Source organism: Panthera uncia, chromosome F1, assembly GCF_023721935.1.
Source record: "Panthera uncia isolate 11264 chromosome F1, Puncia_PCG_1.0, whole genome shotgun sequence".
In the NCBI taxonomy this organism is placed as follows: Eukaryota; Metazoa; Chordata; class Mammalia; order Carnivora; family Felidae; genus Panthera; species Panthera uncia.
Genome location: NC_064813.1, coordinates 14,484,176 through 14,509,403, shown reverse-complemented (window position 1 = coordinate 14,509,403; position 25,228 = coordinate 14,484,176). Strand labels below are relative to the sequence as shown.

Genomic DNA, 25,228 nt, shown 5'->3' with positions numbered 1-25,228 from the left:
CTTGGGACCTCATCAAAATAAAAAGCTTCTGCACAGTGAAGGAAACAATCAGCAAAACTAAAAGGCAACTGACAGAATGGGAGAAGATATTTGCAAACGACATATCAGATAGAGGGTTAGTATCCAAAATCTATAAAGAACTTACCAAACTCAACACCCAAAAAAACAAATAATACAGGGAAGAAATGGGCAAAAGACACGAATAGACACTTCTCCAAAGAAGACATCCAGATGGCCGACACATGAAAAAATGCTCAACATCACTCATCATCAGGGAAATACAAATCAAAACCACAATGAGATACCACCTCACCCCTGTCAGAATGTCTAACATTAACAACTCAGCCAACAAACAGATGTCGGCGAGGATGCGGAGAAAGAGGATCTCCTTTGCATTGCTGGTGGGAATGCACACTGATGCAGCCACTCTGGAAAACAGTATGGAGGTTCCTCAAAACATTAAAAATAGAACTACAACCCAGCAATTGCACTACTAGGTATTTATCCAAGGGATACAGGTGTGCTATTTCGAAGGGACACGTGCACCCCCATGTTTATAGCAGCACTATCAACAATAGCTAAAGTATGGAAAGAGCCCAAATGTCCATCGATGGATGAATGGATAAAGAAGATGTGGTATATATATATACAATGGAGTATTACTCGGCAATCAAAAATAATGAAATCTTGCCATTTACAACTACATGGATGGAACTGGAGGGTATTATGGTAAGTGAAATTAGAGAAAGACAAAAATCATGACTTCACTCATATGAGGACTTTAAGAGACAAAACAGATGAACATAAGGGAAGGGAAACAAAAATAATATAAAAATGGAGGGGGATGAAACGTAAGAGACTCTTAAATATGGAGAACAGAGGGTTGCTGGAGGGGTTGTGGGAGGGAGGATGGGCTAAATGGGTAAGGGGCATTAAGGAATCTACTATTGAAATCATATGCTAACTAATGTGGATGTAAATTAAAAAAATAAAATTATAAAAAACATTTTAAAAAGGGGAGAATAATAAAAATCACAAATGCTTATGTTTGCTCAGATTTATCTACTTTATATATGTTAACAATTGGCATTTGGTGGGTTTTAATACATGCTTTATTAAAAAATGTAACACTCAGTTGGTAGTCTAGGGTGTATGACTTTACAGTCATCACACAAGTGATTGTACTTTAGAGTACATCACACAAGTGATGAACTCTGTTGGAAACAATCTAAAGATTAATTTTGAAAGTAACCTATTAAGTGGGGTATGATGCAGTGGTCATGAATACATGTTCCCGTAAGATATTTTTTAATGTCTTAATGTTATACAAACGGATACTTGTGGGTTGGGATAAAATTTAGCAACAGTATGAACACATCACTTGAAAAGCTCTTAGTGCCCACTTTGGTAGCCCATACACTAAAACTGGAATGATTCAGAGAAAATAAGCACAAGGAAGACATGCAAAGTCATAAAGCCATCTGTATTTACTTAAAAGAACCTAAATAGGGGCACTTGGGTGGCTCAGTCAGTTAAGTGTCCAACTCTTGACTTTAAGGCTCAGGTCATGATCTTGCGGTTTGTGGGTTTGAGCCCCGTGTTGGGCTCTGCCCTGGCAGTGCACAGCCTGCTTGGGATTCTCTCTCTCACACCCTCTGTCTCTGCCCTTCCCCTGCTTGTGCTCTTTGTCTCTCAAAAATAAAATAAACTTTAATTAAAAAAAAAAAAAAAACCTAAACAGACAATACAACCAAATGAACCTTGACTGGACCTTGGACCAAAAAAACAAAAGTGTCCACAGAAGACAACTGGAAAAATCTGACTACAGACTGTGTATTAGATTCTGGAATTATTAACTTTCTTAGGCATGATACTAGTATTGTGGCTACCTAGCTGAATGTCCTTATTGTTAGGAAACACATGCTTAAGCATTTAGGGGTGAAGGGTCATAGTGTCCCGACTTTCAAATGGCTCACCCAAAATAATGTTTTGTGCATGGCTGTGTATGCAAATAGACACACACACAGACACACGCACAGAAAAAACAAACTAAAAATGTTAACTGCTAGATCTGGGTAAATGTTAACTGCTGGATATTCAACTTTTCTATGGATTTTAAAATTTTCAAATTAAAAAGCTGGGGAAAAGCATGAGGTTTTTAATAAATTTGTTCTATGAAATGCAGATTCATTCATTCATTCCTTTTTAAGTAGGCTCCATACCCAGCGTAGAGCCCAATGGAAGGCTTGAACTCAAGACCCTGAGATCCAGAATTGGACACTTGACTGAGCCACTCAGGCACCCCCTATGAAAATACAGATTTTAGAAAAGCAGTATTTCTAAATTGACATGTTACTTCATATACTGCAATCTTACGTAGGTTTGTCCAAGTAGGTTAACAAATAGATCTACTTCATATTCATGTATGTAAGCTTATATATTCAAACTGAGAACACCTCTTAAACTGGAAAACCATTAAGTGGGAAAATAAGACAAGAGCTGAAAAGGATGCTGTTGCAAAGCAAACAATCCTTGGTGGGGAAAGGCAGTGGTGGGGCGGGGGTGGGGGTGGGTGTAGTGGCAGAGAGTAGAGAACCGCTGTTTTCCCATACAAGACTTACAAAAAACTAATTCCTCAAATTGTATGTATGTGTAACACAGTGTTTTTAAAAATCCAGTTAAAGGAACCGCTTTACTTGGCATCTTTGCTCTTAAAATCCCCCAGTTTCCTTTCATTGTATGCTGTTTTAATGCCTAATGTTACAAGAAATAAAATAGAATGAGGTTGACTCTCAACGACCTCTGAGAGCATATTATGTATACACTGCTTCTTACCAGGTGCAAATCTACAAATGGCAAGAACTTTTTTTTCTCCTCATGTGGGCCTAACCTCAGAGAGGAAAAATAAACCCCAAATTGTAAAATGTGGGAACAACGAAAAATTAATCGTCCTCAAGATGGCACCTGGTAAGAGGAAAACACAGACATGTATTCCCCTGAATAAAGATCAAAACTGTCCTTTTTGTGTTTCAAATGGTGAAATTTTGATTGTACAGGGAACAAAATGTTTATGTGTAAGTTCAGTCAGTTTAGAGTTGCCTTAAATGTGATCAATTATGTAATGGGATGTTGGTGTATTTAGTTTTCAAAGCGGCAAAACTTCAATCTGTGTTCAGAGTGAATACATTTGTAAGTTCTCCTTCAAAAAACAGAAGAGCCAGTAATTAATAAAGACAAGTGTTCGGATTTATTTGGAAATTCACAGTTTCTAATGGCACTACAGCTCTGTAGTTACATATTGAAAGTCATCTTTCCACAACACTGGGTGCTGACAAGGATGTGGAACTTCCCGCCCTCGCTCCGCTCCCCTCTGGACCTCTTTTCAGTGAGTTTCTATACAATCAGGCCCTCTTGCTCTGAATGGCTAATTGTACAGACTGGAAAAAAATTTAAATCATCTAAAACATACTGTTAACCTAAAAGCAGCAACTTAAACAAACAAAAAAGGCTTTAAATAGGTCACATTACAAACAATACCCCCAGAAAGGTATTAGACAGATTTAAAAACAGTTATTACTAAAAGTGCTCAATAAGTTATAACTTAAATCTTACAACACAAAATGGTCAATTCGCTCCCTTTCAAAAAGAAACTTTCCACTTTCACTCATTACTGTACAAACACACACTAAGAAATCATTTTCTTCAAATACAGTCGCTGCCAATTATTTTTAAAGAAAAAAAAGACAAAATGAAGACAGACACATTGACATCGCACATGTATACCTCTGCACATCTGTAGCCAATACAAAGCAAACATCAAGGAATAATAATCCCTTTAGACTTGACCAATTAGACAAGGTTTGACAAACTCACTAACTGGTTCCGGGTATATGGACATAGGCAGTGATTATATCACATGAGACCTGGGCTCATTTGACAAACCTTCAAATGTTCCATCTGCAGTAACAGGAAACACTGACCAGAAAGTCTGGAGGATTAGTGCTTATTGTGAATGTTTAAAATGTAATGTAGCTAAAGAAATCCTTTACAAATGGTTAAATGTGTCTAAAAGGTGAATTTATAAAAAATTTATTTGCAAATACCAGTCACTTGCAAGAAAAGATCTTGTAGGCTTTTTTCTCATTTAGTAACTAGAGAAAAACTAGTGTGAATAAGTTAAATGAAAATACCAGTATCGCCATTTACCGAAAAGAGTAAGACTTAAAAATTCCAGCAATTTTTTTGTTTCCAGTGAGTTTGCTAAACAGAAGTCTAGTCGGCAAGTCTGTAGGACTTTACACTGTCTGACCCACATTACTGAACTTCAGGCACAGATCACCTTAAAGCCTTGTAGTGTTTGCAGCTTCAAAAAACTAACAAAGTTATAAAACAAACGACAGAAAAAGTTCTCCCTCCTCTTCCAGTGGCGTTATAAATAGACGAAAGGCACATAAATATGGGAAGGTGCAAGAAATAGGAACAAAGCTAAAGGAAGAGGTTTAGGCTTTCATTCCTATCCCACCCAAAGGAACTGGGCTTCCAAATTATGTTTGTCCCAGTAATTAATCTGTGAAAAAACATCTTTATAAAATGTCTACCATTGTCCCTGTAGGAAGTGATCAGCCTTGTAAAACTGCAGCTCATTAACCAAGATTGACACAATCCCACCTACTGTTTTAAAAAGGCAGAAACCATAATTTCGGAATACTTTTCCCATTAATATTTTCTCCCTCCCGCAAACCCTTCAAATACCACAGACTGTTCTTCAAAGAACAACAAAAAAAAGTCTCCAGTATGAAAAGTTCTCTTCATTTTAGATATGTCCCGAGACTGCTGTGACACCAAATGTTCCCACGGTGATCTCTTTGTTTCCTTTGATTATGTCATGCAGGCTCGGCAATGATCCTGACTTAGTCTGTATTAGAGTTTTTATCAGTTTTCCTTGGTCTTGGACTTTAGATCGCCTTCGTTTTAAAGCCCTCTTCTCAGTTTTTGTCTTTTGGGACTGTCCATTGCACAGACTTGTGCAAGCTGAAATGCCACAAAAATAAGACTCTTCAGACTGTGATGATGTTTCTGAGCTTCCTTCAGATGGAGGGCCCTTATAAGAAGAGTGATAAACTTCGCCCATATTAGAAAAGTCTCTCTGGTTCATAAAGGGCTTCCTTCCTCTTAGGTCTCCATTGGCTACCGGGTGCAGTGGGTCTGCCGGCTTTATGGTTTCAATTTTTTCAGTTTTGTACTTGCAGCGTTTTTTCTAGAACACAAATTTTTAAAAAGGGTAGTTATTAGACTTCCAATAGTTAACCTCTCAAAACACCTAGAGAGCTGAACTAATGGAGGAAAGTGCCAGCTCCCAGTGAAAAGTGAAACAGCATTATGAACAGCGTGACGCCCTGTTATGTTCTGCATAGATACCACCATCACCTTCTCATTTTGTAAATATACTCAGTCAAAACTCTTTTGGGGTGCCGGAGTGGCTTAGTCAGTTGAGCGTCCGACTTCGGTTCAGGTCATGAGCTCACGGTTTGTGAGCTCGAGCTCTGCACTGGGCTCGCTGCTGTCACCCTGTCATGCTTCAGATTTTCTGTCCCCCTCTTTCTCTGCTCCTCCCCCACTAGCACACACTCGCGCAGGCTCTCAAAAACTAAACACAACATTAAAAAAAAAAAAAACCCTCTTAGCTGCCACCTCTGACAATAGATTTAGGGGGTGATAACTAACAGCTGTGTACCTACTAAGCACCAGGTACCACACAAGTTGCTTTCAGGTGTATCTTCCTTACCAACCCTGAGAAGGGGGCACTTTATCCCTGGTTACTAAATGAGAAAAACAAGGTCCACAGGTTTGGTTCTCTGCTCAAGTTACAACACAGCAAGTGGCCAGGTTGGGATTGAATCCTGGGTTTATTTGTCTCTCAAGTCCAAGTTCTTTCACCTAGAGACCATCACCTCTAATCAAAAAGAGTACAACTTACTTTGAGAGGCAAAACAGAAAAAATCATAGTATTATTTTGAGTTTTGCTACTCATTTAATGGATCATTCCAAGACGACAAAATCTCCGAGTTTCAGTTTTCTCACATAACTTGCTTTCTCACATAAACTTGCTTCACAGAAAAGCAAACCTTTTCTGTAAAGGGCCAGGCAGTAAGTATTTTAGGCTTTGTATTTCACATACTGTCTCTCTTGCATATTCTTTTTTTATTTTACAACCCTTTAAAGATGGCTCCAGGCCCATACAAAACAGGCCACAGGCCAGATACAGCTTGTGAGTCATAGTTTGCTGACCTTTGTGACATTTATTTGTGTTATTACTATAACTGAAAATAAACAGTAGAATTTAAGGACCAGTTATATCAAACCTTTCAAGCTATTTCCTCATCTAGTACCAAGTAATACAATATACTTAAAAAGGATCAAAATATTACCTTTTTTTCTGGAGAGAACTTGAGGGGTTCTACGATGTACAAATCATTTGGGTCTACTATAAGAAAAAATTTTAAAAAAAGATTTAAAATGTAAAGTAGATTATGCATGATAAACACTATAAAATATTATATATTATCCTTTAGTGATTACTTTCCTAACAGATCCAATGAATTTATAATTATACCAGATTAAGCATATATTTATGCATTTTAAATTAGTGAAAAGTAATAAGGTGGGAGATGGTACCATTCTTATTTTGGGCTTGACTGGTCACCTTCAAATAACTTCCCTAAGTTTCTAACTGACAGACAGCTAGCTATCAGCCAACACAATAAGGATCCTTCCCTGGGCCCAGCCCTAACCTCTTACCTGATGAGAAGTATAACATCACCAGGTAAGCTAATAACAAACCTACAGATCATTTGAGTATTTCCCTAAAAGACTAAACTACACTGTGTCACAAATGTGGGTTAATCATGTACAACAAGCAGTTGTGACCAGGTATGAAAGCCAGTTAAAAGAGCATACACACAAAAAACAGATTTAAGATGCTTTTTCCACTTGTATTTTACTGTGACTGAAACTATGAACTCCAAAATCTAAAAATAGCTTAAGCATGCAATATAAATTATAAGCAATAATGAATACATAATTATAATTATAATAATGAATATAATCATAAACAATAATGAATAAATACTTCTGGCAAGGTGAGTAAATTAGAAATATTCATTTTAGGTTTCTAAGATTTCATTACTTTAAGCACATTCAAGACAGCTGTATACCATTCTGACACTGACAAGATACACATCTTGACAAGACATTTGACTGACAAGATAAATGAGATTTCAGACTCATTCATCCCATTAAAAGTAAACAATGTATGGTCTGACAGAGCCAGAAGTTTGTTAAGTTGCAAAATTCCCTATAAAACTTCATATACTGCAAATTAACTAATGACATGATTCAACCAATTCGTTTTTTTACATTATGTCTTAGAAATCTGTTGACAAAGTCATCAAATACATAAAAGCATCAAAACATATAAACTATATCAAATTCATAAAAATATACCAAAAGTATAAAGACATTCCTCTTTAGTCATTTCTATCAGATTACTAATCTTACTCAAGTCAATTTTTTTAAAAAAATGACACCTACTTCTAGAAATGGTTGTTAACTGTTACTCAGATCACCTTCTCTGCTCAATGCAGCTAAAATATGGATTTTAAAAAACAAAAATCACTAAAAGCTCTGAAGAGCGGCCAAGATCAAGTAGGTAATCTCCATCCCAAATGTGAATGAAAAATAGGAATCCCGATAGTCAAGTGGAACACAAAAGTCACTTCTGTCCTGACGGCATTTGCCAATGCAAGAGTATGTGAACTTCAGGTCTAATGGTATCAAGGTAATGAATCAGAAATCAAACCTTAGGGCCCACCCAAAGTAACAGTCTAGTAAGATACCCTGACTCTCCTCACAGTAAGCTGGGCCTCTAAAGAACTATATACCCTCAGAGAAAGAATTAACCCATGCGATGCAGGGACCACCTGGTGGTCCAAGTAACCTCATGGCATAAACATAAAGTATTGTGAATGTAAAGCAAACATAAATTCTCTCTGGAATAAAGATCTACCTTTTAGCTCTCAAATTATCCCTACAAATAATTTTTCAAAGAGAAGGACCAACACAAAGCACAGAAAGACACTAAGCACCTGAGCAAGAGGCTGCAGAGACAATTAATGAACAGACTCACAAAGATTTAAGATATTAGAATTATCAAACACAGACCACAAAGGCAGTTATACTTACTATGTTTAAATAAAAAACAAGCTTGAAAATATCTGCAGGAAACACAAAAGGGACCTAGATGTTTAAAAAAATACTAAAAGAATTCCTAGAAATGGAAAATGTAATAACTGAAATTAAAACCTCAATGGAAGAATTTAACAGCAGACTACAGATAGCTGAAGAATGTGTGGCCTGGAAAAGAGATCAGAAGAAATCATCCAAATATAGCACAGAATGGCAAAAAGAACAGAGTTTAGGAGACAAGGGGGATAAACTAAGAAGGATTTAATTAAATGGAGACTCTAAAAGAGAATGAGGTAGAGGTAATATTTTGGGGGGAAGTGGTTAAGAATTTTCCAGTATTGGGGTGTCTGGGTGGCTCAGCTGGTTAAACTTCTAACTCAATTTCAGCTCAGGTCATGACCTCACAGTGGTGAGATTGAGCCCTTTGTTGGGCTCCGTGCTGGGCATGGAGCCTGCTTAAGATTCTCTCTCCCCACTGCCCCCCGCCCCCGCCGCCAACTTGCACACAAGCACAGGAGCATACTCTCTCTCAAAAAACAACAATAACAACAATTTTCCCACTATTGATAAAAGATACTAAATGAGAGATTCAAAGAACTGAAGAACTAAGAAATCAGTGTATCTGTGGATAAATGTAAATGAACGCTAGTGTAAAAAATAATAATTGTATACCAAGCAAAACAAATAGAATTTAAATACACAAAACAGTAACATATATATCAAGCTGGGGATAAAAGATCTTTGTATTATCCAAGAAAAGGTAAAAGAACGGGTTAACTGCAGACTTCGATGAGTACTTGTAAATTCTAAGGTACCAGAAAATGTTAAAAATAATGCACAACTTCTATTCTACTGATAGCAAAAAAGAACGTCCTTCTTCTCCAACAAAAAGTTTCAAGGAGAGGGAGGAATAATAAAAAGTCACTAGATAAAAGATACATGAATACCTTTATGCTAATAAATTTTAACATTTAGACGAAATGGAAAAGTTCATGGAAATTTTTAATTTAAATTGACAAAAAAAGTCAGGTTCCTATAACCTGAATTAAAAGCCTTTTACAAAGAAGATTCTGGACTGGACCTATGTGACTAATAATTCAAAAAAGAAATAATTATAATTTTAAACTCTTCCTGAGAAAATAAGAGAGCACTGGCCATCTGGTTTTATAATATAAGCTTTATACACAACAAAACCCAACAGTCTGAGAAATAAAAAATTATATACTAATCTTATTCATGAACAATAGACAGCAAAATTCCTAAGTAGTATCAAACAGAATTACATGAAATTAACAATACAGACACAAAAAACACACGTGTAAATAACATATCATGCCAACTTGTATTTATTAAGAATGTAATAAGAGTATGACTCCAGAAAATCAATTAGTATAATTAATTTTAATAAGAGATTAGAAACGATCATCTTAAAAGAAGCTGAAAAAGTATTTGGTAAAATTAAACAGAGATTCATGGGGGAGAGGAACTATCAGCAAACTAAGAAAAGAGAGAGGGAGGTGCCTGGGTGCCTCAGTTCATTAAGCCTCTGCCGCTTGATATCAGCTCAGGTCATGGTCTCAGAGTTTCGTGGGATCGAGCCCCACGTCAGACTCTACGCTGACAGCAGAGCCTGCTTGGGATTCTCTCTCTGCCTCTCTCTCTGCCCCTCCCCAACTTGTGCTCGCGCTCTCTCTCTCTAAAATAAACTTTAAAAAAAACAGGAGAGAGGAACTTCCTTAGATGATAGGTATCTACAAAACACCTATGACACACATAATCCTTAACACTAAGAGTTTTCCCTTTAAGAATGGGAACAAGACAAAGGTGCCTACCAACCACTTCTATTCAACATTTTAAAAATGCCAGCCACTGCAGTTAGGGAAACAAAGGAAATAAAAACTATACGGATTGGAAAGGAAGAAACAAAATTCTCTTTAGTCTCAAAAGGTGTGCCTGTATTCACAGAAGTTGCCACTCTGTCATAACAACAAGTATAAGACTGAACAAACTGAAAAATAACTCTTCTTAGATACTTCAGAGAAATGAGGTCACAAGGAAAACTACTGTCACAAAACCTGGAGATAGGCAGATACAGACAATCACAAATTGCCTGGGCAGAAACCTCTGTGGGAACAGTGCCCAGGTAGGAAAACCTGAACTACAATTGATAAATTGCTGGATGTTCAGTGTGGATATATCTGTAAGTTAAGAAGTCCCAGGGGGGATGGCACCTGGGTGACTCAATTGGCCAAGCTTCTGACTTTGGCTCAGGTCATGATTTCTCAGTCTGTGAGTTCGAGCCCACACCAGGCTCTCTGATGTCAGCTTGGAGCCTGGCGCCTGCTTCGTATTCTGTGTCTCCCTCTCTCTCTGTTCCTCCCCTGCTTGTACTCTCTCTCTCTCTCTCTCTCAAAAATAAAGATTAAAAAAAAATATTAAAAAAAAAGAAAGTCCAAGGGGGACTCCAAGAGGGGAGCCCTAACAGTTTTGTGAGGTTTTTAATTTTTTAATGTTTATTTATTTTTGAAAGCGAGCCAAACAGAACACGAGTGGGGCAGAAAAGGAGACACAGAACCTGAAGTAGGCTCCAGGCTCCGAGCTGTCAGCACACAGCCCAACATAGGGCCAGAACTCATGAACTGCGAGATCATGACCTGAGCCAAAGTCGGACACTTAACCGACTGAGCCACCCAGGCACCCCATCTGTTTTTCTTAACAAGGTCTGACTTTAGGAGATCTATTTCAGTAGAGTCGCACCTACTGGTGTTTTATTGGAGCCTAACCTGCCTAAGGGAAAGGGGAAGGCTGAGAAGCACTGGTGAAGTTTACAGTCAGGAACAAAAGCTCACCAAAAGCCTGAGGCCTAATCACAGGACTACAGAATGCTTCCTTTACCACCACACCTCACCACTATGTTATATCCCACCTTTCAACAAATAATTACACGGCATTTTAAAAATAAATAAACAAAATTAATAACTCAGGCAACAACAGATGTTGGCAAGGATGCGGAGAAAGAGGATTTCTTTTGCACTGCTGGTGGGAATTTTTGCACTGCTGGTGGGAATGCAAACTGGTGCGGCTCTGGAAAACAGCATGGAGGGTCCTCAAAAAATTAAAAATAAAACCACCCTATGACCCAGCAATTGCACTACTAGGTACTTATCCAAAGGATACAAGTGTGCTATTTCAAAGGAACACATGCACCCAAACGTTTATAGCAGCACTACTGACAATAACCAAAGTGTGTTAAGAGCCCAAATGTCCATCAACTGATGAATGGATAAAGAACATGTGGTGTATACATACAATGGAATAATACTTGGCAATCAAAAAAGAATGAAATCTTGCCATTTGCAACAATATGGATGGAACTAGAGTGTATTATGCTAAGCAAAATTAGTTGGAGAAAGGCAAATACCATATGACTTTGCTCCTATGTGGAATTTAAGATACACAACAGATGAACACAGGAGAAGAGAAGGAAAAATAAGATAAAAACAGAGAGGGAGGCAAACCATAAAAGACTCTTAAATACACAGAACAAACTAAGGGTTACTGGAGGGGTGTTGGGTGGGGGGATGGGCTAAATGGACAATGGGCATTAAGGAGGCCACTTGCTGGGATGAGCACTGGATGTCACATGTAAGTGATGAATCACTGAATTCTACTCCTGAAACCAACACTACACTGTATATTAACTAACTTGAATTTAAATAAAATCCTGGAAAAAGAAACCACACACACAAACACAAAAAGCAAAGAAAAAAAAGACAGAAAAAAAACCCTAGAATTGAATATCCAAAAAGTGCAGGACAACTACAAAATGTGTAACATGTGTGTAATGAGAATACCAGAAGGACAAGAATAAGAGAAAGGAAAAGAAAGATCTGAAGTAATAAAGAATGAGAATTTCCCCCAAATTAATGCCAGACACCAAAACACAGATCTAGGAAGCTCAGACAACACAAGGCAGAAAAAATGCCAAAACACTACACCTAGGCATATCACATACAAACTTCAAAAAAATCAAAGATACAGAAAAACTCCTGAAAAGTCAGAAGAAAAACACACCTCACTAGAAGAGCAAAGACAAGTTACATCTGATTTTTCCTCAGAAATCATGCAAGAGAGTGGAACGAAATATTTAAAGTATTGAGAGAAAAAACAAACCAATCTAGAATTCTATATCCTATGAAATTATCCTTCACAAGTGAGGGAGGAATGCCTTCTCAGACAAGCAAAAAATTGAGGGAATTTGTTGCAATAAACCTGCCTTGCAAAAAAATGTTAAAATTAGTTCTTCAGAAAGTTAGAGAACAATATAGGTCAGAAACTGCTATCTACATAAAGAAAGGAAGAGCTTCAAAGATGGAATAATTAAAGGTAAAAATCAACCTTTTTCTTAATCTTAATTGATCTAACAGATAACAGTTTGTTCAAAACAGTAATAGCAAAAATGTACTTGAATATGCTTATGTATATATATGCTTCCATGGAAGTGAAATGAATGACAGCAAGGGATGGATGGGAGAAATTACAAATATTTTGACAAAAAAAGAAAAAGAGAAAAAAAATATTTTGTTATTATAAAATAGTTGTACTACCCATGAAGTGGTATAGTGTTATTTGAGAGTAGACTTGAATGAGTTGTAAATGTATATTGCAAACTCTAAGGCAACCACTAGGAAAAGTAATAGAACCGAGAAAATATGGGATTATGTACAATGCTGAATTAAAAGCACAAAAGGCAGAGAAATTACGAAAGACAAAATTGGTGGGGGGGCGCCTGGGTGGCTCAGTTTAAGCGTCCGACTTCGGCTCAGGTCATGGTCTCACGGTTTGTGAGTTCGAGCCCCACACTGGGCTCTGTGCTGACAGCTCAAAGCCTGGAGCCTGCTTCGGATTCTGTGTATCTCTCTCTCTTTGCTCCTCCCCTGCTTATGCTATCTCTCTCTCTCAAAAATAAACATTTTTTTAAAAATTCAGAAAGACAAAATTGGAACAAAGAATAAGGACAACAAATAATAAACATGGTAAATATTAATCCAACTATATCAACAATCACTTTAAACATCAACAGTCTAAATACACCAATTTAAAGACAAAGATTGTAAGAGCTGATCAAAACACAAGATGCAACTATATGTTGTTTTCAAGAACCTGGTTTAATTCTTTAAAACATTTATATACAGTGTTATATAAGTTTCAGGTGTACAGTATAATGATTCAACAATTGAATACATTACTCCGTGTTCATCAGGTATACTCTTTATCCTCTTTACCTATTATACTCATCCCCCATACCCATCTTCCCTCTGACAACCACCAGTTTGTTCTGTATATTTAAGAGTCTCTTTTTTCTTTCTGTTTCTTAAATTCCACATGAGTAAAATCATAGGCATTTGTCTTTCTCTGTCTGATTTATTTCACTTAGCATCATATTCTTCAGGTCCATTCAGGTTGTTGCAAATGGCAAGATCTCATGCTTTCTTACAGCTGAGTAACATTCCATGTATATATATATATATATACTCCACATCTTTATTCATTCATCTATGGATAGACACAGGTTTTTTCCCATATCTTGGCAATTGTAAATAATGCTGCAATAAACATAAGGATGCATATATCTTTTCAAATTAGTGTTTTCATTTTCTTTGAGTAAATATCCAGTAGTGGAATTACTGGATCATATGGTAATTCTGTTTTTAATTTTTTGAGGAACCTTCATACTGTTTCCACAGTGGTTACACCAGTTTGCATTCCCACCAACAGTGCATGAGGGTTCCTTTTTCTCCATATCCTTGCCAGCACTTGTTGTTTCTTGTGCTTTTGATTTTAGTCATTCTGACAGGTATGAGGCAGTTATCTCATTATGGTTTTGATTTGTGTTTCTCTGATGATTAGTGATGTTAAACATTTTTTCATGTGTTTGTTGGCTATCTGTAGGTCTTCTATGGGAAAATGTCTATTCAAGTTCTCTGCCCAATTTTAATTGCATTATTTGGGTTTCATGGTGTTGAGTTGTATAAAATCTTTATATATTTTGCAAATTAATGATCACTTGGAAATATCTTCTCACATTCAGTAGGTTGCCTTATCATTTTGTTCATGGTTTTCTTTGCTGTACAATAGCTTTTTATTTTGGTGTAGTCCCAATACTTTAATTTTGCTTTTGTTTCCCTTGCCTATCTAGACTATCTATCTAGAAAAATGTTTCTATGGCCAATGTCAAAGAAATTACTGCCTATGTTCTTTTAAAATATATTTTTTAGGAGTTTTATGGTTTCAGATCTCACATTTTAGAACTTTATTTTCAGTTTATTTTTGTGGATGGTGTAAGAAAGTAGTCCACCTCCATTCTTCTGCATGTAGTTGTCTGGTTTTCCTAGCACCATTTGTTGAAAAGACTGTCTTTTCCCCACGGTATATTCTTGCCTCCTTTGTCATATATTAACTGACCATATAGGCATGGATTTATTTCTGGGCTCTCTACTCTGTTCCATTGACATGTGTCTATTTTTGTGCCATAACTATACTGTTTTGATTACTATGGCTTTGTGGTATATCTTGAAATCTGGGATTGTGATACTTCCAGCTTTGTTCCTCTTTTTCAAGATTGCTTTAGCTATTTCGGATCCTTGTGATTCCATACAAATGTTAGTATTATTTGTTCCAGTTCTGTGAAAATTGTTGTTGGTATTTTGATAGGGATTGCATTAAATCTATAGATTGCTGGGGCGCCTGGGTGGCGCAGTTGGTTAAGCGTCCGACTTCAGCCAGGTCACGATCTCGCGGTCCGTGAGTTCGAGCCCCGCGTCAGGCTCTGGGCTGATGGCTTGGAGCCTGGAGCCTGTTTCCGATTCTGTGTCTCCCTCTCTCTCTGCCCCTCCCCCGTTCATGCTCTGTCTCTCTCTGTCCCAAAAATAAAAAAACGTTGAAAAAAAAGAATTTAAAAAAAAAAAAAAATAAATAAATCTATAGATTGCTTTGGGTAGTATGGACATTTTTACAATATTGGTTCTTCCAACCCATGAGCATGGAATATCTTTCCATTTGTTTGTGCCATCTTCAATTTCTTTCATCAGTGTTTTATAGTTTTCAGAGTACAGGTCTTTTAGCTCCTTGGTTCAGTTTATTCTTATGTATTTTATTATTTTTGGTGCAATTGTAAATGGGATTATTTTCACAAGAAACCCATTTTAAATATAAAGGTATAGATTAAAAGTATAGGGATAAAGAAAGATATACCATGCTAACACAAATAAAAAAAAAGCAGACTTAGGTATATTAATTTCAGACCGAGCAGATTTCAGAAAAAGGTAATTATCAGGGATAAAGACCAGCATTTCATAATGATAAAGAGGTTAATACTGCAAGAGGATATAGGTAGAGGCTTTAATACCTATCTATCAGAAATGGACAGATCCAGGGAAAATGAATAAGCACACAGCTAATCTCAATAATACCAAAATCTATTGTATTTCTACATACCAGCAATAAACACACACACACACACACACACACACACACACACACACACACGATAGCATTTACCAGCATCAAAAAATACTCTAGGAATAAAGCTCCCAAAAGTTTGACCTTTTTAGAGTAAACAGAGATAATGCTTATATCCTTCCCAAACTGATATTCAGTTACTGTAATCTCAATTAAATTTTGTTTGTGATGAAACATTTAATAGATAATTCTGAATTTATATGAAAACATAAACAGTCAATAATGGCCAAGAAACCCAAAATAAATGAATATATTTATATAAAATTTTACATTGGAATTCCTACCGAAGGTCACATACAAAAAAATCAATTCTAAGTAGATTAAAGAACTAAAAATAAAAACTGAAGTAAACATTTAAAAGAAAATTATAACAGTATCATCCATAAACCTGGAGAAAAAAATTCTGTTTAATAGGAGATAAAAAGCACTAACCACCATTTTTTGAGGAATGGGGGGCAAAACCCATATATTTGATTACATTGAAATCAAGAGGAGCTTCTCTTATTTAAAAGACTCCAATTACAAGACAAATCTCAAAGTGAAATAAAATATCTGCAACATATTTAACCAACCAATGAGTATGATTACAACCTTAAAAATTATAAACCAGTACAAAAGAGATAAACAATCTAACAGAAGAACAGGCAAAAAACTTACAGTTGTCCAGGAAAGCCAAATGACTAAAAGGCATAAGTAAAGTTGTTCAACTTCATTAGTAATCAGGCAAATGCAAATTATAACTGTGATAAGATTAACGAACACTTTACAACCTGGGAATCCAGTGTTTGTTGGCAAGAATGTAGAATAATGGAAATTCTCAAGGCACTTGTAGAAGCATACTCTGTTATGACCACTTTGGAAAAGTCTACCATTATCTGTTCACTTGCAGATAAACATGACCTACAACCCAGCAGTGTTAAATATAAGTAATATTCCTAGAGAAACTCATACAACTATGTTCCAGTATACAAAGGAATGTTTACAGCAGCATTACCTATAATAGCCCCAACTGTAAGTAGCAGTAGAATGGATAAATACACTGTGAACTGGTCAGTTACTGAAATACTATACAATATTGAAATGGGATGCAATCATGTATATGAATCTCCTTCTCTCTGCCCCTCCCCCACTTGTGTTTTCTCTCTCTCCCTCCCTCCCTCAAAATAAAGAATAAAAAAAAAAACATTAGAATTAATAAATGGATTTAGCAAAGTTGCAGGATACAAAATCAACACAAAAATCAGCTGTATTTCTATACTTTAATGATGAACAATCCAAAAAGGAAATTAAGAAAACAATTCCATTGATAAAAGTATCAAAAAGAATAAACTACTTAGGAATAAGCCTAAGAATGTGTAAGAAAAGTACAAAATATTGATGGAAGAAATTAAGGAAGATACAAACAAATGAGAAGACATCTCACGTTCATGACTGGAACACTTAATACTGTCCATACTAAACAAACTGCCAAAATAATCTACAGATTCAGCCTAATCCCCACCAAAATCCCAACAATATTTTTTTGTTGTTGAAATAGAAAAATACATCCTAAAATTTATATTGAATCTCAAGGAACCTCAGATAGAAAAAGCCATTTTGAAAAAGATGAATGGAGTTTGAGGGCTCACGCCCCTGATTTCAAAATGTGTTACAAAGCTACAGTCAAAACGGTGTGGCACTAAGAGAGATAAGTAGACCAATGGAATAAAGAACGCAGAAATAAACTCTTACACATATGGTCAAATAATCTTCAACAAAAGTAACAAGACCAGTCAATGGGGGAAAAAACAGTTTCTTCAACAAATGGTACTGGGAAAACTGGATACTGACATGCAAAAGAATGAAGTTGGACCTTACCTTACACAATATATAAAAGTTAACTGAAAATGGATTAAAGATCTAAGGTGTAAAATTATAAACTTCCTATAAGAAAACACAGGGGAAACTTCATGACACAAGACTTGGCAATGATTTCTTGGATATGACATCTAAAGTATAGGCAACAAAAGCAGAAATAGACAAATGAGACCTCGTCAAACTTAAAAACATTTGTCCATCAAAGAACAAAATCGAGAGTGAAAAAATGATCCAAGGAATGGGAAAATACATTTGCAAATCATGTATCTCATAAGGGATTAATATCCAGAATATATAAAGAAATTAACAAAAAATCCAAATAGAAGGAAAAATAAAATAAAAACAGAGAGGGAGGCAAACCATAAGAGACTCTTTTTTTTTTTTCTTAAAGTTTATTTATTTTTGAGAGAGAGAGAGAGAGAGAGAGAGAGAGCAAGCTGGGGTGGGGCAGAGAGAGGGAGACACAGAATCTGAAGCAGGCTCCAGACTCTGAGCTGTCAGCCCAGAGCCCAACACAGGGATCGAACCCATGAACTGTGAGATCATGACCTGAGACGAAATTGGCCACTTAACCGACTGAGCCACACAGGTGCCCCTAGACTCTTAAATACAGAGAACAAACTGAGGCTTGCTGGAGGGGAGGTGGGATGGGCTAAATGGGCGATGGGCATTAAGGAGGGCACTTGCTGGGATAAGCACTGGGTGTTACACATAAGTGATGAATCACTAAATTCTGTTTCTGAAACCATGATTACACTATATGTTAACTAACTTGGATTTAAATAAAGTTAAAAAAGAAAAATATCAAATAAAAAAGTTTTTTAACTGGGCAAAGGATAGTTCTCCAAAGATGATTTACAAATGTCCACCAAGCACATGAAAAGACGCTCAACATTTCTATCTGAGAAATGCAAATGAAAACCACAATGAGAATTCACCACACCCATTAGGATGACTACTATCCAAAAAACAAAAACAAACAAACAAACAAAAACAAGTGTTGGTGAGGATGTGGAGAAAATTGTAACCCTCGTATACTGCTAGAGGGATTGTATAATAGGCAGCCACTATAGAAAACAGTGGAAAGTTTCCTCAAAAAATAAAACTACCAGGGCACCTGGATGGCTCAGTCGATTAAGTGTCTGACTTCAGCTCAAGTCACGATCTCACGGTTGTGAGTTCGAGCCCCGAGTCAGGCTCTGTGCTGACGGCTCCGAGCCTGGAGCCTGTTTCCGATTCTGTGTCTCCATCTCTCTCTGCCCCTCCCCTACTTGTGCTCTCTGTTTTCCTCTCTTAAAAATAAGCATTAAAATAAATATTTTTAATAAAAAATAAAAAAATAAAACTACCAGATGATATAGCAATCCAATGTCTGAGTATACATACAGAAGAACTGAAAGCAAGGTCTTAAAGAGATATTTGCACACTCATGTTCGTATCAGCAATATTCACAATAGCCAAGAGCTGAAAACAATCTAAATGCCTATCAACAGATGAAATAAACAAATTGTGGTGTATCTGAAAACAGAATATTACTGAGTTTTAGAAAGGAAGGAAATTTGGTCGCATGTACGTGGATGAACCCAGAGGACATGATGTTCAGTGCAAAAAACCAGTCACAGAAAAACAAATACTTTATGATTAATATATTTCCATTAGGTACATAAAGTAATAAAATTCATCCGGCACCCTAAGTTCTCCATCTTAATCTGGGTATTGTCATACAGGTGTGTTCATTTGGTTTATGAAAATTCATCAAGCTTTGGCTAACAGACACATGAAAACATGTTCAACAGCACTCATCATCAGGGAAATACAAATCAACACCACAATGAAATACCACCTCCCCCCTGTCAGAATGGCTAAAATTAACAATTCAGGCAACAACAGATGTTGGTGAGCATGCGGAGAAAGAGGAACGCTTTTGCACCGCTGGTGGGAACGCAAGCTGGTGCAGCTACTCTGGAAAAGTGTGGAGGTTCCTCAAAAAATTAAAAATAGAACTACCCTACAATCCAGCAATTACACTACTAGGTATTTATCCAAAGGATACAGGTGTGCTGTTTCAAAGGGGCATATGCACCCTAATGTTTATAGCAGTGCTATGGACAATAGCCATATGGAAAGAGCCCAAATGTCCATTGACTGATGAATGGATAAAGAAGATGTGGTATATATACACAGTGGAGTATTACTCGGCAATCAAAAAGAATGAAATCTTGCCATTTGGAACTACGTGGATGGAACTAGACTGTATTATGCTAAACAAAATTAATCAGAGAAAGACAAGTATCACATGACTTCACTCATACGGAATTTAAGATACAAAACAGATGAACGTAAGGGAAAGGAAGCAAAAATAATATAAAAACTGGGAGGGGGACAAAACATAAGAGACTCTTAAATACAGAGAATAAACTGAGGGTTGCTGAAGGGATTTTTGGTGGGGGATGGGCTAAATGGGCAAGAGGCATTAAGGAAGGCATTTGGGATGAGCACTGGGTATTATATATAGGAGATGAATCACTGGATTATACTCCGGAAATCATTATTGCGCTATATGCTAACTTGGATGTAAATTTTAAAAAAATAAAATAATTAAAAAAAAAAGAAAATTCACCAAGCTTTACATGTAATTACATTTTCTTACATGTAACACTTCAATAAAAAATTTCAGTTATAGGGGTGCCTGGGTGGTTCAGTCAGTTAAGTGTCCGACTCTTGATCTCGGCTCAGGTCATGATCTCATGGGTTTGTGAGTTCAAGGCCAACATTGGGCTGCACACGGTCAGTGCAGAGCCTGCTTAGGATTCTCTCCCTCTCCCTGTGTCCCTCCCCTGCTTGCACACACACACACACTCTCTCTCTCTCTGTCTCTCAGAATAAGTAAATAAACTTAAAAATAAATTAAAAATTTTTTTTCAGTTATAGTAAAAAATCAGCCAACAGAAGAAAAAGAGAAAAAGGCAGGAAGAAAGAAGAGGTTTACTAATCGTAAGTAAGCACAGATGTAATGGGTTAAATCAGTAAAGCTTTGTGATGACAGTAAAACCAGTGATGCTCAGCAATGATCACTCAAATGAGTTAGTCAGCTGAAACATGCTGCTGCATACTAAGTCCTAAAGAAAGGGGAGCCAATAATTAAGAAAGCATTCCTAACTGAAATATATAATTAATTTGGCTATTTTAATACTGCTATAAATATGTCTCTTAATAACTACTAATTACAAAAAATAAGTACAAATTACAAAAGAACGGATACAGAAAAACAGCCACTCAGTACATATTCATTCATTTGAATTTAAGTATTGAGTGTCAGACAATGGAACGCTATTATAGACCCTGGCCTATAAATAAGAGGTAGACTAGATTTTTTTTCAGAAAGTGCCTCATGGTCCTAAACTAGAGACAAAAGGGGTCCTACCTGTACAAGAAGAGGAGGCAGATAAGCACAGGATGCTATGGGAGCACATTCAGGTTTTCCAAATCTGTTGAACTTTCTCAAACATCTCTTTCTAAAAAGAAATACTTCTAAACAGGAGCAGGTGCAAATAAAGCTACCAATGGCTAATTAAACTAAGCCCCCCTTCCCCACCCTCTAGGCTTTTAGGAATAAAGATATATATATATATATATATATATATAAAGTGTGAAAATGATAAGGCAGCTTTGACACAGCACAAACACAAAGGTTACTTGTACCCACTATTCTGTTGCAGATGGTTTCGAACACAACACTGACATTATACTTATGCCAGAAGTAAACCACATTCATGTGTATGTATACGTATTACACAAAAATATACCTTCTTTGCCAGTTAACTGTAGAGACTTGGATCTGATGAGTGGGAATGAGGTTCTCCTTTTCAAATTCATATCATCATAGGAAGAGAAACACCTAAAACATGAAGAAAAACCAACACTGAGAACAGGGTAAACTACATATAATTTACTTTGCAGTTGGGGCTTGATGGAAGCTATTGAGAATTAAACACGCCCCAGAATGCTGATCTCTAGTGTAACACTCCAGTTATTGTTTATTATGTGTAAAAAAAAAAACAAAAAAACAAACTTTAAAGGTCATTCTCTAAAAGGTGCTATATTAAAATATCTATTATCCTCTCCCTTTGAATTCCACATTCGAGCATCCTTTACAACCAAAACATTTCAAGGGTATGCACTTCCTATTAGTGTTTTCTCTTTAATCCGGGCTACAGAACCTTCCAGGTACAGGACCATCTCTCTAGTTCCAATGATGTTTTAACACTGCAGTTGTAAGACAATCATATGGGGGAAAAATTATCTCAGTATTCCTTTATTCTGTCAAATTTCTCAAAAATGTAAAAAACACAGTAAAAAATGTGAAATAAGATGCTGATATTACCTTTTAGGGCTTGGATATTGATTACTTTTAGGAAGTTTTGAAATATAATCTCCATCAAATTGAGAGGGGTTTCGACAGCGCTGCATACAAAGCATCAGTCCCAAGACAACACAGAGAACCAAAGATATGACAAGATAGCTCTGTCGATCTGAAACCTGATGGAAAAGGATTTAATAATTATTACATAGTTTATATATTAAATATTATATTAGCATTAAATTTTGTTATATTATTATTATAGTATAAAAATTATACTAGGAAAAAATATAGTGGGATATAAAAATCAAAAGACAAATCATTTTTAACATTTTTAAAATGTATTTCCAAATGATAAAACGTAGGGCATGTTCTTAGAAAACGTACTACTGTGAGGCAACGTCTTTTTCTTCTTTTTCCCCCCCAATTCTTTGAACGTTTTCAAACCTAACGAAAACTTTAAAAATTAGCACAATGAACATATTCATGCCTTTCACTTTATGTTCACCAAAGTTAACATTTTGCCACATCTGCTATGTCTTTCCATCTGTACTATTTCCTCAGGGAGGGAAAAAAAATCTTGCTCCTGCCCAGTCTTTGCCGTCTTACAATACTGAACCAGCAATCACCCAGTTATTTAAGCCAAAAACGTGGGGATCATCCTTAGTTGCTCATCCCACACATCCAATCTTTCAGTAAGGCTTGTCATTCTCTTAAATATTTCCTGAACACAACTTCACACTGTTATCCACTTCTAACAGCTCAGTCCAAACCAACATCACCTCACTCAGGTTACTGAAACTGCATCCTAACTGGTTTCCTCCTCACTTCTGCTCTTGCTGTTCTCCAAGAGGCAATTCTCCACAGGACAACAAATGGGGAGCTTCTCAAAGTGTTGTCAGTGAGACGACCCATGTCACTTCTTAATTCTTTCCAATGACTTGCAATGATCAGAATAAAATTTAAACTCTACATTGCCTACTAAGGCCTACATGACTGGATCCCTGACCCTCCTTCCCCTCATTCACTCCGCTCCAACCATGCCAACTTTCTTTCTACCCTCAGACACATTACACTATTTCTTTCTTTTTTTAATTTTAGTTTATTTTTTTGAGAGAGAGAGACTGATTAGGGGAGGAACAGAGAGAGAGGCAGAGAGGATCTCACACAGGCTTTGCACTGTCAATACAGAGCCCAAAGCAGGGCTTGAACCCACGAACCATGAGATCATGACCTGAATCGAAATCAAGAGTCAGACACTTGATCAACGGAGTCACATTACACTATTTCTAATTGTGGGTCCTTTGCCCTAGTTCTGCTAGTAACAGGTTTGTTCGGACCCTAGGCCCATGTGGCTGCTAAGTCTTCTTGAGTACTCAAGTTCTAACACCACCGCCTCAGATAAATAAGCCTTCCAAAATCACTCTAGCTAAAGGAGCAACCCTTACCATGCCACTCCACACACACACATTTCATTTCTATCCTACTGTCCCTAACATGTATTTACTATATATATTCTCTCTCTCCCCCAGGAGAGAGGCACTTATGTGGCCAGGGACTACTCACTGCTGTATGCCCCGAGGACTACATAGCTCACACTTCATATACACTGGATGTTCAATAAATACTTAATAATTCAACAAAATTTTTGCTTTGTTAAGCAACTGAAGAAGACTTTTTGAGCTGAAAATGAAGTATCGGTGGTCTGAAAAAGGCCTAACAGAATTGACTTATAACCGTATTTTAGGTAAGACCTAAACTATGAATGCCTTGTTTTCCAAAAGATTATCATTATTAATATATAAACTTTAAAATGCCACATCCTGGGGGCCCCTGGGTGGCTCAGTCGGTTAAGCATCCAACTTTAGCTCAGGTCATGATCTTGAGGTTCGTGGGTTTGAGCCCCATGTCGGGCTCTGTGCTGACAGCTCAGAGCCTAGAGCCTGCTTCGGATTCTGGGTCTCCTTCTCTCTCTGCCCCACCTGTGCTTGTACTCTCTCTCTCAAAATAAATATTAAAAAAAAAAATTTTATAAAATGCCACATTCTGGTGTTGTGAACAAGTTCTCTATAAATGACAATTTTGTTTGGTTAAAGATCTTAGACACTACATTCTTAAGAATCTTGTCTTTATGACAACCTCTACATATGCAGTTTGTCTTACAACACCAGCAATAACAATTACCTCACGTTGTAATTCTGCTACTGTTGTCGATAGGTTTGAAACAAGCTGTGTCATGTTGGTCAATTGTGCCTGTAGTAACTGGATGGCTTCAGTTTGCCGCTGATCCTATGATAAAGAAAGAAATAAGTATTATTTTTGAGTGTGTGCAAGTCTCATCTGTACTTTAAATATGCTGTAAATTCAAGTAAAAACACCTGGAAAAATTACTAAGTTCCTCAAGAATTAAAAAAAAACATATTAATAGCAAGCTCTTAATGAATGAATATGGTAAAGTGTAACCAGAAATTTAAAAAAAAAAAACAAAACAAAAAAAGAATCTGAGACTGTTGAACCCTCCTTCCCCTCTCCCTCCAAGAAATCATGTTGCCATTTACTGCTACCATGTAGAATACTGTCTAATAGAAGTTAATAAAATACTTTTCAAGTTAATTTGGGCTCCATATGTATAAACCAGCATATACTCAGCTATATGCAAAACATTTTGTCAAATACGTGTTTTTCAACCAAAGCACAAAAACATGTTGAAAATTTTTTGAAAAATGTTTTTGTATATAAAGCAGGCTCGCAGCAAGCTTTTAAAAGTTCTATTTTATTGCACATTAGGATGGAACTTAGGATGTCACATAATCAAAAAGCCACAACTGATGAGCTAGTCAATGCTAAACTAATCCCCAATGAAAATAAATCAATCAAAACACCTGTCTTTCCAGCTTAGATAATCAACAAACATGTCTTTATTTAAAATATCATTTGCATGTATATTTTAGGGAAATATGCATCATACTCATGGTCAGGAACCTATATTAGGGACACTGTACTGAAAATTTCAAGTTACTAATGAATTTGGGGAAGAGGAAAACAGGACAGAAAGTAAAAGAAATCTAACACTCTGTAGGATGCTGTATGAAATAGCCATATAACCACTTATCATTCCAGAGTAAGTTTCTCGAATTTAGATTTAAATAAATTTTTCGAGGCACCTGGGTGGCTCAGTCAGTTAAGCATCTGACTTCGGTTCAGGTCATGATCTCACAGCTCGTGGGTTCGCGCCCTCTGTTGGGC

At 36.6% G+C, this 25,228-nt stretch overlaps 1 protein-coding gene and 1 long non-coding RNA gene across 5 annotated transcripts in view; one reads left to right on the top strand and one right to left on the bottom strand.

Moving 5' to 3' along the window:
- Positions 1–3,224: 3,224 nt before the first annotated feature.
- Positions 3,225–25,228, bottom strand: part of SUCO (SUN domain containing ossification factor) — a 91,031-nt gene continuing 69,027 nt past the window's right edge. For 2 of the 4 annotated variants that reach the window (XM_049633965.1, XM_049633964.1), the window contains 5 exons: positions 24,167–24,271; positions 22,007–22,161; positions 21,429–21,520; positions 6,429–6,484; positions 3,225–5,257 (listed from right to left, as the gene is read on the bottom strand). In XM_049633965.1, the coding sequence (XP_049489922.1) occupies positions 4,814–5,257; positions 6,429–6,484; positions 21,429–21,520; positions 22,007–22,161; positions 24,167–24,271 (852 nt within the window). In that variant the 3' untranslated portion in view covers positions 3,225–4,813. The other 2 variants (XR_007458715.1, XM_049633966.1) reach the window with 2 other exon arrangements.
- On the top strand, positions 8,746–21,480 carry LOC125925157 (uncharacterized). Its single transcript, XR_007458716.1, has 2 exons — positions 8,746–10,387; positions 20,548–21,480. It is a non-coding gene; the product is annotated as an uncharacterized LOC125925157 (long non-coding RNA).